The following is a 19,575-nucleotide window of genomic DNA, read 5'->3' as shown; positions in this document are numbered from 1 at the left end:
ATGGTGCCGTGGCCAAGGCCCCCCGTCCCTCCTGGGGACTAACAATGCACGCAAGCTCCCTTGCTCGCTGCAGCGGGGGGCTGTTCCTTCCTCCCAAGCATGTGCATCCTGTGGCTGGGTGCCCCCGGAGCCACTTGTTAAATGTTTGGACGGAGTTTGGACGGGGGTGAGATAGGAAGATTCCTCCTGAGGTCACATCCCCCGGGAGAGCTCCGAGGCCTGACCGACAGCCTGCCTTGGCTTTTCCTTAGGCGAGGCCAGGACCCTCCAAGAGAAGCAGAGGAAACAGAATTGGAGGTTGAGCTTCAGGGTGGTGAATGCTGAGGGCAGGACGGGCATTGACCCCAGGCCAGGCGCAGGAGGCTGAGGAAGAAGGCTGAAGGGCTTGTGATAGGGGAGGAGGGCTGAAAGAGACTCCCAGAAGGAGCTGGCTGGTCCACCCTTGCAGCCCCCAGCAGCTGGCCTGCTCCCCCCATGACCCAGCAGGATGCTTTTGAGAGGAGCACCGCGCACGCACCTAGCAGAGCAATGCCTACCCTTCCCGACACAACAGGAGGAGAGAAGAGAGCAGGAAAGCATGGAGACACGTGGGCCGAGTGAAGTGAACCACAGACACAGCCCACCAGCCCTGACCCCACGGCAGGACCTCGTGCACCCCGCCGTCCTCGGTCCCCAACTCCAATGCCCTGCCTGCCTCTCTGCCTCCCAGCTCAGTATGCGTGCAGCTGTGTGGACAGTGCATTTGTCTAGCCTAGCATTTCTGCACGGGGCCGTGGCTTGTGGGGGCCTGGAGGAGCCACGAGTTAGAAGCTGTGCAGGAGGGCAGCCCCATTGCATGGGTCGGGTGCTGCTTGCTATACTTGGATGCTTCCAGGAGCGGTGGAGGCCAACATGGTGAAGCCAAGGGAAATACTAAGGTCACCGTGGAAGGGAAAACACTTTGCTTTTACAATCCTCATGGGAGCAAAACATGGCTAAAGGGGAAAGCGAGCAGTGGCTAGGGGAATCGGTGCGTGATTCCCACCACAAAGCCACCCCGTGTCTGCTCTCAGGAGTAACTGGTGCAAATCAGGCATTGGCAGAGAGAGGATGCAAAGCAGAGCATCTGCAGAGGTCACCGCTGGGCTGATGAAGGAGATTGCTGGCATGGGGTGAAGAATGCATGGGCAGACTAGAGGAGCCGGGCATGGGAAGCTGCCCAGCACGTGCCTGGGGTTAGGCTTTGCACATTTTCACGTTTGCTGGCAAGCCGTCGGGATCTCCGAGGAGGGCTCGGCTCTGCCGCGGGCCCACGAGGTGCTGCGTTCTTCCTGCACCGTCCTTTCCTCCCCCAGAGGACTTCATTTACCCTGGCCCCCAGGCATCACACACCCCGTCTCGCTGGAAGCCGGTGCTGTGCAAGCACAGTTGTTTATTGGGACATGCCTCAAATTGCACACCCTCCGCCTTTTCTGCAGCTTTCGGGAACGTGCCCTTTGAGACGCTCCCCTGCCCGGCCAGCCCTGAGATCCACCCCGTCCCCACTCCCACTGTCCCCCCGGGGAGCTGCTATTCCTGTAACTCCAAAAGCTGCAGCCCTCAGATAAGGACGGCAGTGCCCTGGCGCGGACCACAGGCCAAGTGGATTTGGCTCGTAATAAAGAAACTACTTTTAAATGCTTCCTGTCCCGCAGACGCGGTGGCCGTGCGGAGGGAGAGCGGAGGTTGTGGAACCTGCTGCTGGGAATGGAGATAACGGGCTCCTTCTCGTTCCCACCCTCGTCCCCATCACTCGGGTGTGGCAGGGCGTCCAGCACCGAGGAAAAGCGCGTCGGTGCTTGCTGGCGCTCATTCTCCCCCGAGCCTAGCAGAGAGAATGAGTGTTATGCCCAGGGCAAAGCAGCAAATACAGCCACAGTCTGGCTTTGTAGGAGCTGGCAGTCAATGCTGAAGCAGGAGGCAGGTGGCTGAAACGTTCCCCCTCTGGTGCTTGGATCAACCCTGCTCTGCATTACCAGGACATAGTTGGCTTTGGCCTTTGGAGGGGCTAAACCAGAGGTAACACTTTACAGTTGAGGAACCAGAGGAGAAACCTGGTTTTATTTCATGCCTTGCTATGCATAACCACAGCCAGCGCTTACGTGGCTGTGCCTCAGTGTCCCTTCTGCCACACGCCTTACATCGGAGGGGTGTTGTGAGGCTCCGTGCAGCCCTCAAGTGCCCGAGAGAGACAGCATAACTTGTTAGGGTTAGCTGTCCAGCAGCCCTGGTGCATGGGGCCAGGAAACTGTTTGGAAGGAGGGAGCTGCCATCCATGCATGTGCTTTCTGTCCCTGCAGGGCGGGGTGGCACAAACCAAGCAGAGCGAGGAGCTGTACGACATAATCTGCAAAGCACTGAAGCCCACGTTCAACCGGAGCCGAGACCAGTGCACCGTGAGCCTGGCCCCCGTCCAGGGCTCCCCTAACCTCTATGCTTTGGTGGATGCTTCTGTGCTGAGTAAGTGCCATGCACCTCCTAATGCTGATGGCAGGGTCCCTGACAGCAAAAGACCCTTTACCTGTTCAGATCTGGAAGAAGGGCAGCATGGGAGCAGCCAAGTGGAAGTGCTGGAGGCGTTCAGACAGGACCCCATGAAACACCTCCGATTCAGGTGGTGTTTACAGTACAGCCCATTAAGGTCTTGTTTCTGGGCCCGCATGGGTTTCTGCTGCCCTCCTTCAGCTCCTAATGGAAGCCCCTTAGGGCCAGGGTGCAATAACCACTAGGCCCATTGCTGTTTCCAAACCCAGGTGCTATTGGAGCCAGATTGAACCCTTTTCCCTAGGGGCTACAAAACTCAGGATGCTCCAGCTTCAAAGCAGTTCCTTTTTTTTTTAACCACTCTTCTCCATCTATCCTTCCTGCCCCACAACACACATATTTCAAGGGGACAGAGGGCTCACATTTCAAGGGTTCAAATCCAGCTCAACCCAGGGGCAGCCAAGTACTGCCCTAGTCCAGGGCTGTTTCACGTGGCAACACAGTGAATCAAGGGAAGGGGGTGGATTTCAGTCCAAACGAATGTTTGCATCATTCAGCTGCCCCCAAAAGGCCTGGCCAGTTTGGGACAGATCACAAACGAGGAGGGATGGTTTGCACAACCCCCCCCCGCTTCATCTGGATGTAGAAGCGGAGCAGTCACTTGTGTCACCAGGGGAGACATTTCCCCTTGGAGCAGTTTATATCATAACTATCCAATAGTGGGTTTCTAAAAGCATCTGGCCCTGGAGGATGGACCTGCTCTCACCGTCTAGGAGGGGAGCACCTGCTTCCTTGTTCAAGCCATGCTTAGCTTTGCAGAGGGAGGGAACTAGGTTGGGCTGAGCATGCTGCTGGTCCCAGAGCTAGTCTGCAGGTGTGCGTGCGGGGGAGCAGAGGCAGACAGACAGGTGTGACAGATTTTCTGGCATCTGCGGCCTGGGTTGCTCAGTGCAAGCCGGAGCCCCAGTATGCACACAGCCAGCAGCAGAGCATGCTTGTCTCCACCATCTCCCCCACCGTCTCCCCCACATTATGCCCCAGACCAGGCATGCAGAGTGAGCAAGCCTGGCTCTATCCCTTGTTTAATGTTGGGCTTTGCTGCAGAGATGAAAGGGGCCATTGGACACTGGGCTGCATGCACAGCCTTCACCCCCACCAACCTCTCAGCATGCGGTTGCATCCCCAAATGTCTGCACAGCACCAGCATTGGGGTCCAGGGAGGATGGAGCTGTATGTGGCCCACGTTCGCTTTCAGCTGAGATCAAGGATATGAGTGTGAGCCTTGGGGCCAAGTTAGCCTCCCTAGCAAACCTCCAGGTCCAGAGCACATTGGCAGGCAGGCACTTGGTCCTGTCCTCCCTGGAAACACAATAGACAACCCCTGTAACTCCTGCCATCCCCTTTACAGAGCCTAACGTGAGCGAAAGCTGACAGCACCCAGCAGGAGAGAGGGGCTCCTGTCTGTCCCTGGCTCCCAGGCTTCATTCACTCTACTTCTTCATGCAAACCACTATTTCTGCAGGCCTCGCTTTCCTCCTTTGGATGAGGGAGACACTTTATAGCGCAGCACTTGGGCTGGGACCGCTCCAGGCTCCCCAGTGGGAAGGCAGCAGAGAGCGCTCCCTGCCCTGTGGGTGGGTGCACGTGGCTCAGCTGCTTTTCATCTCTTCCCTTAGTAAAACCGAGACAGGAGGAGCTTTTTGAACTGCTGAAGGAGAAGAAGGATGAATTTAAGAAGGTAAGAGCAAAGAGACCTCTCTTAGCTTTCAAATTAGCACCATGTCTTGGCCCTCGAGAAATGCTTTGGACGAAGGCTGCTGTAGAGGCTCTTGGGCTTTACTTCTATGGTGAGCATGGTGGGACTTGCTTCACTTGAGCGAGGGACCATGCTAGAGCTGCAGAGGGATCGCTTTAGCAGCTGGCGAGTCATAACAGCACCCCAGGACCAACCAGAGGGAAAGCTCAAACTAATAGTGAAGGGAGGGCAAGCTCACCCGCTGCTCATTCATTGTCTGGAGCTCTTGGGCATGGCAGAGGGGCTTGTCTCAGAGTTTGGAAAGCTTTGGAAACCACCTGACACTGGAAACAATCCCACTGCTCCCCTTAGTCCTCTGAAATCAGGGCCTCCACATTTAGGCTTTACATTGCGACTCTGCAGAGCCTGTGCCCTGGGTCCCTGGGTCAGTGGTGGGAGCAGATAACCTGGCCGTTGGGCAGCAGCGGCGCTGGGGAAGGAGGACCTGAATGTCCGCCCCTCCCCTTTGCACAAGTCCAGCTCTCTGTGAATGGAGGGATGTGGGTAGTACCAAACCCCAGCTGTTTCCAGCAGGGTGGACAAGCATCCAGCAGTAATGCCAAGCCCAGGGGAGTAGGCAGAAATTGGCATCTTGCAGGATGCCAGAAGTGACCGCAAGGAAGCATACGAGGGCAGACTGAATTCATGCCCACGCGTCCACCATCCCATAGGAGCAGGCGTAGGGCAATGTTGGGATCTGTCCTCCCATTGTACAGGCCGGGATCAACAACGTCACATTGGCCGACAAGCAGCTCGGGGACGACGAGCCAACTGACCGGGTCAGCACGCCTCTGATCACCACACCAACGCAGGTCCCGCAGGAAGGACCAGGTAAGCTGCCCTGGGCATCCAGGTAGGGCAGAAAGGAGGGATACCCCAAATAGGGGCTGTGTTATTGCTGCAAGCAGACGGGCAACTGCCAGGACCAGCCACTTTCCCTTCTCCTGCGTTGCTGCGAGAGGCCTTTGCAAAATGGGCTAGCACCATCTCATATGTGCCCCCCTGAGAGCTCTCAGTAGGATGACTGATGGCAGGGAGAACGGCTGCCGGGCAGCACTGGGACAGCCTCTGCCCATCGAGCATAGCCTGGGGCCGCAGCAACAGTAGGAGAAAGGACATGGCGGTTCAGAGCAGGGAGAGCTGCTCATTCGGCCCGAGCGGGTTGTGATGATCAATACGGGATGCGGCCTGAGGCAGGTCGAAACGGTGCTATCCAAAGAGAATTCAGAGGGAAACCGCAACTGCCCCGATTGTCACAAAACCTTTTGGTTTGCATCAAACCTGCCCAACCTGACCTTTTAATGCTGAGTTCATGATGAAAAGGGTCATTACTACAACTCTACTTTGGGGGGGCGGGGTTTCTAATCCAAAATAGTTTTAGGAAGAAACAAAACTTCAGTTTTGCTTTCCTATTTTAAAAAAAAGAAAATAGAGGAAGCTTGGAGGGTGAGGAAGGGCAGTTTCCCCTCATTTCTGGTAAGCTGCAATTTGCCCATTCTCCAGCTACGGAGCAGTGTTTCTGGCTGACGTCTCGGGATGAGAAATGCAGAGCGCCCAGGGCTAACGTTTTATCCTTCCCTCTAACGTGGGATAGCGCATGCGGTGGACCCTAGATGGGCTGCCAGGTCCTACAGCTGCTAAGGTTTTTAGGAGGGTGGTAGGTTTTTCCTCTGGGTCCTGCAGAGCTAACGCTGCGACCCCGACCGCCCCAACGACAGGCAGCGTGGCTTCCCTGCCCAGATCCTTATGGCGCGGCTGTGCTCGCTGAGTGCATCGCTGGGAGCAGCATTTTGTAACCCATTGACCTGAGCTGCAGCCTAACATCTGTGCCAGGGTACAGCCCTGGCAGCCCCACGGGCTCTGCTGCACCATCACTGCAGGCCGCGGGCAGTGCACGCAGCAGCTCGTGTGTGGCAGAAAAAGCTGAAATGCCGTGCAGAGAGTATGATGTGCACAGGAGGGCGCCAGCTCCCCGTTCCCCAGAGCACGGCAGCTACTGCAGCAGTACTTTGGTCTTTTAAGTTTTGCACTGCACGGGAAATGCCTTTGCAGAGAGGCAGGTCTCGGATGAAGGCAATGTTTGCTGCAAAGCATATGGGCCAATGTGCTGCGAGTCTTAAGCAAAGACACCAAGTACAGCTCTCTGAGATTTAACCTGTGAAGATGCTTCCTCCAAAGTGTCTTGCACTCACCTCTGAGAGGGATGGGACCAGAGATCAAACAGAGCCCTGACTGTGACAGTCCCCTACTCCTGACCCATCCCCAGCAGTAGCAAAAGCCCAGTGACTTGCACTGGCTCCAGCTGCTATTGCCAAGAGTTAAACTCCCCAAGAGAACAAATTTGATTGCTAAACTATCATTGGGACAAGCACTTGAGAATCTAGCCCAAATAACTACAGTCCTCCTTTAAGCTGACTTAAAAATCCTACCAAAGGTGATTGCTCGGTTTCAGAAGCCTGGAAATGTGCGTCTATGTATGCATGAATCCCAAGAGATGCCCGATTCCCAGTCCTAGAGACTGCACTGCAGTCCTGCTGTCGAGCAGAAACAGGACAAACTTCCTGCATTCAGGCCTATTCCAGCGTGCTCCATATTCATGAGCTGAGACACACAGACTTCTACTCCAACACTGCAAACAGGGGATGTTGCTGGTGTTGCAAAAGCAGCTGGACCCCCAGGGTCCTCATAGTGCTTAGTGCTGTACAGATACAAAGCAAAAATGCAGAAATTACAGTCCGAGTACTAGACCAGAGCTGAGAGGTGGGTACAGACACTCAGGGGAGCGTGAAGAAGCCATGAGCTGGTATTGGCCTCACCATCAAGTGTAAGATATGGGAACAGCTTTTGTAGGGGCTGTGGATCCTTATGGGATTCACGTGAGAAAGCAGAGGTGCTTGTTTGAAAATCTAACCAGGGCTTGGTAGAAGCCGGCATCAAAGCCAACAGGAGCGTGGGGGACAGGCTAGAGGGACACGGCCCATCCGAGACCTTCGGTTATATCCTAGGACTAGAATTCAAGGTAGCCACAGATCTCACTGCGTTCAGCTTGTGTCGTCTTACAGTCCCAAGCTTCCTGTCCTTACACACGGCCAAACTCCAACCCCGTCTTCTTACAGCAAGAGACCCACACAAAAACGGGAGCAACCAGACAGCAGCCATCGTGGCCCCGATTGCACGCACTGCATCACTTCACCTGTCATTTCAACCCATTTTGAAACAGATACATCATCCGGAAAGTGTATGCATCCCTCTGACTGCAGTGCACACCTGTCCAGGAGCAACACGCATTCACTTCCTAGAGGCCACCAGACAGCCTCTCTAGTAGTACCAGGTGCCACTAATTAGTCACCTGGGCTGCATTTGCACTGCAGCTTTCAGGAGAAACACTCACAGCCCCAACCCCAAGGTCCTCAAATTGAGAGGGGGTCACTTAGGCATCTAAACGCCTTTGAGGCTGTGGGCATTTACACTTTGAGTAGAGAAGGTTGCTTTGGGTTGGTTTTTTTTCCTGCATTTATGTCAACCCTTTGGTTTTTTCTTTTTCTTCTTGCTTCTTTTAAATAGAGAAGAATGACTTGAAAGTTTTGTGTTTTTTTGTTTTTTCTTTTCTTTTTTAATCCTGCTGGTTTTTTACCTTGGAAATAACCAGACCATCTCCTCTGCTGTCCCGGGGTTTGAAGGCCGACACGTAGCTGTGCTCTTTACTGTGAGTTTTTATACCTGCATGCCAAATCTCCAACACACGCAGCCTGTATCCCCAGGGCTCAGTAGGGGCCGATAGCTCCTCGCAGGAACAAAGCCAAGGCTTTGAACAGCCCGACCTGCAAGCCCCTTCCCTTCTGCAGCAAGGATGCTCAACCGTGTGCTGCTCCACTACCCTGCAAACTGCTGGTTTGTTGGTGCTGTTTGGCAATGCAACCCATTGCCCCGTCCGCTAAGTATCTATATGCCAGCATGTCTGTGTCAGAGCAAAACCTCTCCTCCAGCATAGCTCTGGTCACTGGAACAAGTTCCCAGAGGCAGACAAGGGCTGACATAAAAGCTGGGGGGCAGGTGCGTGCGCACACGCACACACACACACCAGGCCTTATTTTTATGTCATCCCAACAACACGGGACACAACCCAGTCCCCTCGCCCATCCTTCCCAGGTCTAGCACAGAGCCACGTTCCCCCGCCTCCCCTCAGATTTGACTTCTGAGCTCATTTATTTGTCCCGAGAGAAATGCTCCGATCGAGGCACCCAAAAGGAAGCGGCAGCATCCTGTCTAGACGCTCAGAGGCTCGCACCGCACGTTGTTTGTCGAACCCCAAAGAACCAGAGCAGACACCAGACTCGAGCAAAGGCTAGTGTGAGGATGAAGCACCGAGGTCATAAGAGGAAGGCTGAATTTGATAGAGAATAAAGGTCCCAATGCAGCTCCCTAGAGGCTACTCCCACGCAGGGTTGAGGTACGCTCAGAGGCTGGTGCGATGTGTCCGAGGCAGCAGACAGAAAACCAAGGGCGAGGGGCCGGGCTCGGCTGACCAGATTATAACGAGCGAGGAAGGCAGCGCACACCTACAGCTACCTGAATAGAAGTGCTGCCGATGCCGCTGAGAAGTTGGTTTTAAATTTGGGGGGGAGCAGGAATCAAAACCGGGTGAACCCTTGTCCCTGGAGCTGCATCTCCCTCCTTGCACCTGCTGGAGGGAAGGGAAGGGAAAAGGAGCAGCCATCACACAGCATCTCCATGCTTCTGGTCCGGGCAGAAAATCAGCTTCCCTGCTTTAACAAAAAACAAAACACACAGAGATTCCAATTGTAAAAAGCTAATTTTGGAGGGGAAAGTGCACGTGGCATGCTAGTAAATAGGGTACATCACAGTAGCAGCCAGAGGTCCCAGCTGTCTTCAGGACCCCTCTGCAGTAGGTGTTGTGCAGACACGCGATAAAAGTCAAGCCCCCTACCCCGATTGTTTTATAACCCGACATCTCATCTTCGTGAGAAAGCTCTGACCAGCGCTACCAATGTAGTCTCAGCAGTACAGCAATACGGAGACTCGTTCGGGTACAGGAATGGCTTGTTTGGCTTTGCTAATGGTATCCCAGCCAACCTCAGTCACTTATTGAAATAATAAAAGTTCACGCAGGTGAGGAGCTATATCAGGATAACTCTGTCAACTTGCAGTCACCCCGGGAGTTAGCAAGCCAGCTTTTGCTGCCTGCTTATTTGCTTATAAGCTTTTTTTTTTATTATTATTTTATTTTGCAAGCGAGCTTTCTCATAGAAACAAGGCAGACAAAGAGGAGGGGGAAGGAACAGCGACAGTAGCCCAATCTCACAGCAGGCCAGCGCTGAAAATAGCTGGCAGGTCAGTGCAGCGTTCAGTCTGCTCTGCCTTGCTTTCTCCTTCGCTGCGATTGCCAGCAGCTGGGGAAGGAAGGACTTCCAGCCCTCCCGTTCAGACAGACAGAAATCCCATTGTCTGGGCACTGCAGAACGAGCCAAGCTGCTGCGTGCTCAGAAGGGGCACAGGCGTGGAAGGAGGGGTATGTGACACGGGGCCGAGTCTCTGGCCACGAAGGAAGTGCAGTGCTGGGTGTGCCATCCACAGGAAAAAGAAAGCCCCCCCCCACCCAGATGCCAGCTCATAGTTTTCACCCCTATTTTGACTACAGAAAACTAATAATGTGATTTTTCTGTTGTAAAGGACTCCGAAAAACCACAGCAAGGCAGAATGTTTTTAATGCTAGAGATTCCTATGTGAAATCTCTGGGTTTATCGCAGAATCATGGTTGCACACCTAACGGTGCAAACATTGTGTGGCACCCTTGAAAAGATCTCCAGGCACCCCAGGGTGCTGCTGTGACACCCTGGTTGAGAGTCAGTGGTGTAATCAAATTGGCCGGCACAAAAGCACCCACAAAACCCAGTTAAAACAGAGAGCTGGGGTTGCGGACCAGGAATGTAGCTGGAGCAGATGTTGGGTGGCCTTCTGCCGGGATTGCTCTCAACGCCAGGTTCCTCCTCATCGCTGGCTTGGGAGAGTGGAGAGCACAGCCCGTTCATAAAGTGGACTGATGACACCAAAGTGGAATTAATGGCAAACACCAACAAGCTCTGGAGAGACTAGAAACGTGGCCAGGCAAATAATCGACTGGCAAATTTATCTAGGGCGATGGACCCCAACACACATGCACAGGAAGGAGAAACCTGGGGAAGGCAACAGTGCCAAAAGAGACAGCAGGGCATGAGCAGGCACCCAACTAGAAGTTGCTTTGTATGGGGGTATGCGACTTCAGGCAACGCTTTCCAGGCTTCCTGTCGCAAAGCAGAGAATGAATTCACCCTGCCACTCTGACGAGGCTGCCTCTAAAACACCAGGTGTTGTTCTAGGCATCAGCTTATTGAAACACTAAATAGAGCAGGCTGTGGAAGGGTGAAGACCCCCCATCCTTGGGACTAGAACCGACAAAACGGCCAGATTCAGACACGCAGGCATGTGCAGTTTGTGACACCGCAAACCTCTTTGCAGTGCCACAACACACACGCGTTGCACGTTCAACCATGCATGGCGCTGCTAATTTGCTACCAGGATTCCCTGGTAGCAAAAAAATAACATCCTGAATAAAAAAGCAGCCCTGGGCTGCCTGTTCCCCCATCACCGTTTGCCGCTCCCCAGCTAGCTGGACCACAGCGTGCCTCAGTGCAGGGGCTGCCTGCCAACTAGCCCCGTATTGAGGCATCCTATGCTGCAGCACAGCAGGACAGCGTATCCTGCTGCCAAGCAAATGGGCAGGGGCATCACTATGGCACAAAGTAGCAGCTCAGATTTGTGCTGCTGCAAATGCACACCCCTGCTCATGCGGACACGGCCAAGTAGTGTGCACAACCCAGAAGACATGGACTGGATGGCCCATTTGTTTTTCCCCATTTCTAAAGTTTCACCAGAGACCACTGGGGCTCCAAGGTCTCATTTCTACAGAGGTGGTTTTTGACTTGCAGCGCACTTTAAACCAGCAGCGCCCCACGCATAGGAGGTCCGGGGAAAGCAGCATTTTCACTGACCTGGAAATGCCTAGAAAAGAGCAGTGTTAAGGGAGTAAGAAACGTCTTAACAAGGGAAGGAAGGGTCGAAAATGGAGGGCAGGTGTGGACGAGACCACGGCTGGTTCGGAGTGACAACGGGGTGTCAAATGTGGGGGGACCCTCACTGAAGGAGTGAGGAGCTGGAAGGGTTGGCAAGACAAGTTGAATGCTGTACTGCCAGAGGCTGGGACAGCAAGGGTAGAAGAAAGGTACCAGAGGCATTTCATTTCTAATTCACGCCCTTTTTGAAAGTCATTGCCTTTCAGTGGCATCAAATCTGTGCAGTCATAAACAAAAAAAGAAATCACAGAGCAATGGGGCTGGAAGGGATCTCAGGTGGTCGTCTAGCCCAACCCCCTGCCTGAACCATCCTAGACAAGTATTTGTCTCGCCTGCTCTTAAAAACCCTGAAAACAGCTCCTACACCCTGCGACCAGGCATCATGTCCAGAACATCAACCTTACGCTGGCCACAGGTAAAGCAGGGGAATGAGGGCAGGGTCCGTGTCCTGCCACTGAAAGGACAAGTAGGTGTTTATTAAAATACACGTGAATTTTACCTGCCGGGTAAAATTCCCTTCCTGATCCCAAAGGCGTCAGTGTGACGCTGAACGGAGGAGCAAGACCCTCTAGGTTTGTTTTAAGTCCCCCAACTCCCAGAGCAACAGGAGGGGGAAAAGTCCCTTCCCAGCCCCATGGGGGGACCGGCAGAGCCCAGAAGCACGGACTAACCAGACACCCTCCGCTCCGCGCTGCAACCGGGGGACCGCAGACAGCTCCACGCATCTCACACGCATCGCTCCATGCATCGGGAGAACAGAGCTCCTTTTTCCATCGCCGGTGGAGGAGAAGCAGATGCTTTGCCAGATCCTCCATCCAGCCTGGCCCACACACTGCAGTCATGACCCGCAGCACCACAGCCCCAGCTCCCCGCCCTGCCCCTCTCACTGGGTCCTTGCCCCTCTCCTCCACGCTCCTAGCTGTGATCCTCACGATGGAAGTCATGCAGGCCATGTTTGACTGTGAGATGACTTGGCAGCGCGGACAGATGATCCAAGGATAAGACTAACAGCTAGGACATGCCATGCACTTATCCCCAGAGCTACCACCCAGCTCTGGTTTTCTTCACAGCTTTCTGGTTTCTTTCCTATCCCCTCACAGCAGCGCCTGACAGAAGAGCTGCAGACCATGGAGAACGGCTATCATGACAACCCGACGCTGGAGGTGATGGAGACTTCCTCTGAGATGCAGGAGAAGAAGATCAACCTGAACGGTGAGCTGGGCGACAGCTGGATTGTCCCCATGGACAACCTCACGAAAGAGGAGCTGGAGGAGGAAGAGGACACGCATCTATAAATGAAGCCGGAGACCGCTAAGCAAAAACAAGGAAAACCCGAAACAAAAAAACCAAACTGACTACAGCCACAAGTGCCGTCACCCTATCGGACAAGGAGGGACACGTGCCTGCCAGCTTTGCCGAGGAAAGAAGCCACGCTTGGAGTTTGCTGTGGCCTAAACATCGCTAAATCCAAACATATTCACTGTCCAGACTATAGAGTGTATTTTGTTTATATATAAATAAATATATATATTCCTCTATTTGCCTTGACTAGAGGAGACGAGATGGTTTCAGAGATGAAAGGCTTTCCCAACCATTGATGATGGTATCGAACTCAGCGTGGTTTGCAGAACTTGGAATCTGCTTTCTCCAGATCGGGGCTTCTTCTGTCCGGCTGGGACCTGGCATGTGGCGTGTAACCACTGCCCGAGTTGAAGAACCCTTCACGGGCACCCAAAAGCCTGCGGCAACGACCGGGAACTAAAATAGCATTGAACGAAGAGGCTCTGAACGGGAGCGGTAGCAGCGGCACTATCGATGGCAGTGCTGGGCAGCGTGGTGGCATACTCCAAGAGCTCCACCCTCCCCTGTGCATCTCTGTTGCCAATGCAGCTTATGGTTTATTTTTCCTTTTCCTCTATCACGTGGTAATATTAAAGACAGTTATTAAGCTTCACAGGAGATAAAGAGAAAAAGAGTAACGCCCTGCCATCACACCCAGCCACGTGATTAACTGGCCATTTCCAGATTCTTGCTGGAAGTGCTGGGTATTAAACACAACAGCATCCCCCCATCAACAGTCGCTCCTGGGTCTTCGGTGCTCGTATCCTACGGGGGCTTTCCCAGCCTGTATTGTGAACAGCATTGACCAGGTCCCAGGCCAAAACTGCCCCTAGTTTGCTTTTACCAGCCTAGGAAGCCATTTCGGTTCCTCAAGTCCAATGGTTTTCAAACACATATCTTAACTGTACTCGCCGCATTGAAGGGTCTGGGGGTCTCTTCCGACCTGGTGCATGAGGCTGTGATGCTTCAATGCACCTGACTTCCAAAAGATACCATCCAAAGCCAGCAAAGGAGATGCCAGCACTGTCCCTGCAATTCAAGGGAACCAGCCCATCTTTCCCAGCTAGCATGCCAGGAGCTAAAGGACAAGTTCAGAGGAAGCCCCTGGAAGCTCCGTACCGTTGTCTGCATTTGAAGCAGCACTAAAATCCCCTTGTTCCAGGATTCTTGCACCCAAAGGCTCAAAACAGACCCTCAAAATTTCTCACCTATTCAAAAAAGGAATCGACCAGCAATCCAAGAGGGAATTGGTCTCTTAATCATCCAGTAGGCAGCAGGACTCAGGGAACGCAGATCCAGTAGACCGCAAGAAAGCAAAGCAATTTCAAGGCCACTGTGCAACCAATTCTAGTACTGGGGGGAAAAACCCAGAAAGTTATTGCCATTCCCTCCAAACAACAGTGTGCTCCTCACAGCTCTGAAGACCCCTACCCAAGAAGGGTCTACCTTCTCCATGTCCTAGCCCCTACCATCACACCTGGCCTTGTTAGGGGAGCATTAGCAAGGCCAGCAACTCCAGGCACTATTCTAGGCACAGCAAACCTGCAACAGGCATTTCAGCAAGAGCTAGAACGTGCATCTGTCCCATGTTATGTTATTTAGTTATCACCTCTTCGCTGCACTTCACTATGTTTTTCCTTCAAGGACATTTCTGTTCAACTCCTGGGTATCAAGCAATAGGGAAAAGGCCTTTGAGGTTGTTCAACACCAAAACGGACTGCCGAGGTGCATGGGGCAGTGCTTCCAGGGCCCACCGCAGTGGGGAGCCTACCATCGGCAACCAAAATCGGGGCTGGACCGAGTGCCGTGAGCTTCCTGCTCCTACCTCCAGCAGCCACTGAATGATCTGTTATAAAGTGGAAACCACAAACAGTGAAGAAAACCCAGCAACTGGGATAAGCCACAGCCAGCTTCCTCCTGGGGGAGCACGCCCGTGTCGTACCTGGGTCTGGGCAGCGCTGGCCTGTTTCAAGCTGTTCGTACATCCTGTTGAAATCAGCAGGCCCGTCTTTCCAGGACAGTTGCACGTGTGGGATTGCTCTTTTCCGAACAGAGTCTACTTTATTTCTAGAGATTCATATGCCTTGCTCCTCACCCTGGTCCCAGACCAGCTTCCAGCACAGCAAGCCCAGCATCCATCACATTCATCTCATCCTCTGCCCGGGTGTTGGAAGAAGGGATTTATTAGGGACATTTTGGTTCGGTTTCTTTATGATCAGCAGAAGCTGCACAAGATTAAATGCAAATGCAAAGGAGAGCCCTGCAGATTGTTCACAGTCAGACCGTCCTGTTGCTTCAGCGATCTCGCGCACGAACACCAGCCCCTCTTGGGTGTTTCCTCTCCCGAAGCCTACTGCTCTCCAAGGAGGCCGTTGAGATGCATCTCAAGAGACTTCTGCATCCCCAGCAAATCTTCACCATCCCTTCTCCTCTCCAAAAGGTTTCCTGGTCCGAGCATGGTCCAAAGGTTTAGCCCAAAAGGAGCCTGGGCTACAGGCACATCACAGATTCCACCTAGCCTACATTGGAAAGATTGTCACAGTATCACATAGGGCATCTTTCACCTTCTGAGTTTGTTGGAGACCTGGGCTGGATGGGCAGCTGGGAGCTGGGTTGGGCAGGTAGTCCGGAGCATGAAAGCAGCACAGTGAAGACAACCAGACACGCATGCAGTCTGGGGAGCCAACAGCTCCCAGCAGATGATGGTCGTTTGGACTCACTAGCCCAGACCTCTGGATCCAGCCAAGCTGTTACAGATGAGGGCAGCCACAGCTGGCTCCTGGCTGCCAGCACAAGCCTTATTCAGCTTTGCACCGTTTGCATGAGCTGCATGCACAGCAGCAGCTTGCTCAGGTCTCGGCACACAGAGTACCAGGGTAGAGCTGAAAGAGCAGCTGCCTTTTTATCTGGTCCACATTGTTTGGGACTGGCACAGATTATGGTGGACCGATAACTGCCCTGGGGGGAGTTTGCCCAAGGGAAGAGGCAGTTAAAATGCATCGTCTCCGGTAGCCACTTCCCTGGCAAAGGAGCTCCAGAGGCATTGCTGAGGGTGGTCCACACAGCACGGTCGGGGCCGTACCGCAGAAGAGCCAGGCACCACGGCCAGCCCCTTCCCACCCATGCTGGCAGGTCCCTTCCTACCACGACAGGTCAAGGGGGCAATAATCTAAACATGATTATTGCATTTGCAGGGGTTTGCTTTGGCTTCAGGCTCTGTGCATGGGGAGCGGTGTAGCAAGTGCTTTTCCAGCACAAGCCCCACATCCCCTGGCTTTGCTTACTTCCAGGCTCTGCTTACTTCCAGGCTCTGCTTTTGTGGTGTTGGTTTTTTTAAGGGCACTGCCAGTTTTTTTTGTAAAAAGTCCCTTCTGGCAGAGATGGCTCTGCTCACAACGGTGTTCGGCTGCATTTGCCTTCGCTTTGCCTGGGAGCCATTAGAAACCTGCTCTCCTGCCACCTTCTCCTGCTTGGGTGCATCTCCCCTTGCAGATCCAGACCCTTGTCTTCATGCAGGTTTTTAGCCTAGCAGCAGGGAGACAAAGCTCCTTTCCAGAAGGCAGGAAGGTGATGGTAATAGCACTGACAAGCAGTTACAGGAGGAGCTCAAAGTAGCTTCTGTCCATTTTATTTTATTTTTTTAAAGACTGAAGGTCTTGGATCCCCTTTACATTAGTCTTCACCATTATGAACACAGCATTGAGCTGGTGTGGGAGAACGGGGACAGGAGGGGGCATGCGGAGGGGGTTCAGGCTGGGACTAAGGTGGTGCTTGGAGCATGGGCCTTCCCTCCTGGCTCTCCCACTGCCTTGCTCCATAGCCGGGGGAGACTCACTTCATCTCCAAAGGGAGAGCTTCGTGAAGCCCCTCAAGCCTATGAAACCCTAAGCAGCCCAGCACTTGGGAGCCTGGGACCTGACAGCTCTTCCCTTCAGGGAACGGGGCTTGGGGAAGAAATGTCTCGCTTTCTTGGCCGCGGACTTTTGCCCAAACAGGACTAAGCACTAAATTGTTCATTCCACAGAAAAAGTCAGAACAGCAGCAAGCGTGAAATAACCAAGAGGTTTTGGATTCCCAGTCTTACTCTCCGAGGCAAAGGCACAGGCTAGAAGTGCGAGGAGAAGCGTGTCTCCTAGCACAGCAGGACCAAAAAAGCTGTCCGCAGAGTCCATCCTCTCTCTTCTCCTATATAGCTTTTTCCCTTCTCTCTCCTCTCCGCGGGGTGGAGTTTGGAGCGATCAAATCCATGTATTGTGTGGCGTCTAAATGTTACTGCTGTCGACAAGTCAATGTATTTAGTCCACTGGGCCTGTTTGTGCACTGCTTTCATGGAAACCCTTTTTTTTGTTTGTTTTTTTGCATGGGGCAGGGGGAGGGAAGGGAGCAAATGAACCAGTCTGATGCTTTGCGAGCAGCCCACGAATGGAGGCTGAGTTCACCTTCATCTGAAAACTGGTTTTTCCTCAGCATGAGGTCTGGTCCACCCGTTTGAGAGAGGCCATTTGAAGCCAAAAACTCATGGCTCTCCCTTGCCAAAGGGATGCTGCGAGTCATTGCACTGGCCCTAGCGCCAGGAGGCTCCTGCCACGGTCGAGGGCGAAGAGTCATTTCTGAGTCCAGCCAACGCTGTCCAAGCGACGGTCTTAAACCCGTGCGGTATTCAAGGCAGCAGCTTCCTTTTCGTGCTCCAATAAGCTGGACCTGCTCCTGTAATGTTATGAAAAGCCTTAAAGAGCTGGTCTCAGCCTTTCCACCGATACTTGCGGTCCCATCCACTCCCAATTCTTCTATGGGACAGTCAAGTCTATTTGCAAGCGTGTGGTTGTCCTCTGACTAAGATTCAGACCCTTTGCCCAGGGCACCTGAAATGAGTTGTGCCCATTGCAGCAACCCGCCCATATCCAGCTTAATGTTTACCTGTGCTAGGATCTCATTAAAATCCATTAAATGCTCTCTTAAGAGCCTTGATGAAATGGGTCCAGACCCCCCACCCTAGCAGGGTTGAAAGAAAACAGCAAAAAACTTTGTCTCATTCAGAGCAGAGATATAAGTGCTTGTAACACGGCATTGTTGAAGAGGGATCATACTTGTATTTATTTTTCCAATCCTATTTTTAAACCACTAAAATAATTTTATAGTAGATTGTTTCCACCCTCTATTTAATAAAGAAGGCTTTTCTCTGAAAGCTGGGGAAAGCCACAGAATAGACAATGCTTATTGCAAAGTCAGCTGGAAATGGAAACTAGAAATCTTTAGCCTTAAACCTTCCCTTATTGTAAAGGAGCCATAAGTGTACACGTGCGACCAAAAAGGAAAATCCTCCCTAAAGCAAGAGCTTTACCATTCAGACCTGCTGCACAGAGATTGCTGCCTTTGCATTTTGGTAGGACTTTTACAAACAGCTAAAACCTTGCAGGAAATGTGTCTGCGTTCAGACTCATAAGGAACATGTACATAATATTAAGCCATTTCTCTTGCATTCATGATGTCCAACTGCCTCACGGTTTATATAGTTACAACTAAAGCTAAGTCATGCGATTTGTACCGTAACCCAGAAGAGTCTGCAGGGAAGCTATTGCTAAAGAGGCTATTCTGTTGACTGGTGCACATATACGCACATTAGCGCTATCTTGCGTACTGTATATTGGCATCTCAGACAGGGACAGGAGTCTGATGTACACTGGAATTTACTGAGAAACTGGATTGTAGAGACTATAATTCTTGCATTTTCCTACAAGATATATTTTGAAGACACTGTGTACTTCTGTCAATAAAATGCTTTTGTGTAAATGAGCGTTTTTGGTTGGGTAATGGGCTGGAGGAGAGGGCAGCTTGCCTTAAGAGGGCCATCGCCATGAATTGCCTTCACACGCAGCCTGAACCACCTCAGCAGTCCTCTCTCTTATCCCTTGGCTGAGGTTTCTTAACCTCAGAGCTCCCCACCTATCCGTCATGCTCGGGTCTGCACCACTGCTCCCGATAACTGCAGCCGTGGCCACTCGTTCGGCCCAGGGCTGAGCTCCTCTCTCCCTCCTGACGACTTAGCCAATTCCCAACACCTGCAACAAGCCCCTTTCTCGGGCACGCTGCTGCTGTCCTACATTTCAAAGGGAGCGCCGATGCCCAATGCAAGGATTCAGGGTCCAGCTGTGGGAGGCACCTTAAAAAAACAAAACCACAGCGTTGTACGTTGTGACCTTTGCACGTCCCCAAGTGGCTTCAGGCCTCAGCCCCTGCAATACTGACCTCTGAAATGGGGCTGGAGTTACTGATGGCAGCATGTGCTCAACCTGAGCATCACAGGGCCAAATCAGGCAACCTTCTTGGAGGTCCAAATGCTCCCAAAGTCTTCCACAGCTAATCTTGGAATGCCATATTTTCTCATACATGACATGCCTTTTTTCAGCTGTTGGAAATTTTAGTGCACACTGTATGTAAGAAATACTGTAAGAACGGTTTTGGCTTGTTGCAAAGCAAAAGCAAAATCTGCATGCGACTGGCAAGGAGCAGAAGAGAATAGAAAATCAGAGTCAGCTTCACTCCCAGCTGCTGCTGCTCAGTTAAGGTAAGGAAAGATGTTTTCCTTCATTCTGCCTTTCAAGAACAAGGTGCGTATTTTATTTTGGAGCATGTTGTATACAGAATACAGCGTCCTCTTCTCCGATCCAGGGGCACGGCAGCACCCTCCTCACCCGAGTGCAGTTTCATAGTCAGGGAAAATGAGGGTTGGGAGGGAACTCAGAAGGTCAACCTTTGCTCAAAGCAGCACTATCCCCAACTACATCACCCCAGCCAAGGCTTTGTCTA

General features: G+C 52.6%; 1 protein-coding gene across 1 annotated transcript in view; it reads left to right on the top strand.

Moving 5' to 3' along the window:
• Positions 1–18,558, top strand: part of PODXL (podocalyxin like) — a 70,860-nt gene extending 52,302 nt beyond the window's left edge. Inside the window, 6 exon segments of the mRNA XM_025213281.1 lie at positions 2,319–2,478; positions 4,179–4,240; positions 5,014–5,096; positions 5,098–5,128; positions 7,947–8,003; positions 12,528–18,558. Coding sequence (XP_025069066.1) covers positions 2,319–2,478; positions 4,179–4,240; positions 5,014–5,096; positions 5,098–5,128; positions 7,947–8,003; positions 12,528–12,722 — 588 coding nt within the window. The 3' untranslated portion in view covers positions 12,723–18,558.
• The last annotated feature ends 1,017 nt before the right edge of the window (positions 18,559–19,575 follow it).

Source organism: Alligator sinensis, unplaced genomic scaffold (assembly GCF_000455745.1).
Source record: "Alligator sinensis unplaced genomic scaffold, ASM45574v1 scaffold268_1, whole genome shotgun sequence".
NCBI lineage: Eukaryota > Metazoa > Chordata > Crocodylia > Alligatoridae > Alligator > Alligator sinensis.
The sequence above is the reverse complement of the archived record's forward strand: the minus strand, read 5'-3'. Positions and strand labels throughout refer to the sequence as shown.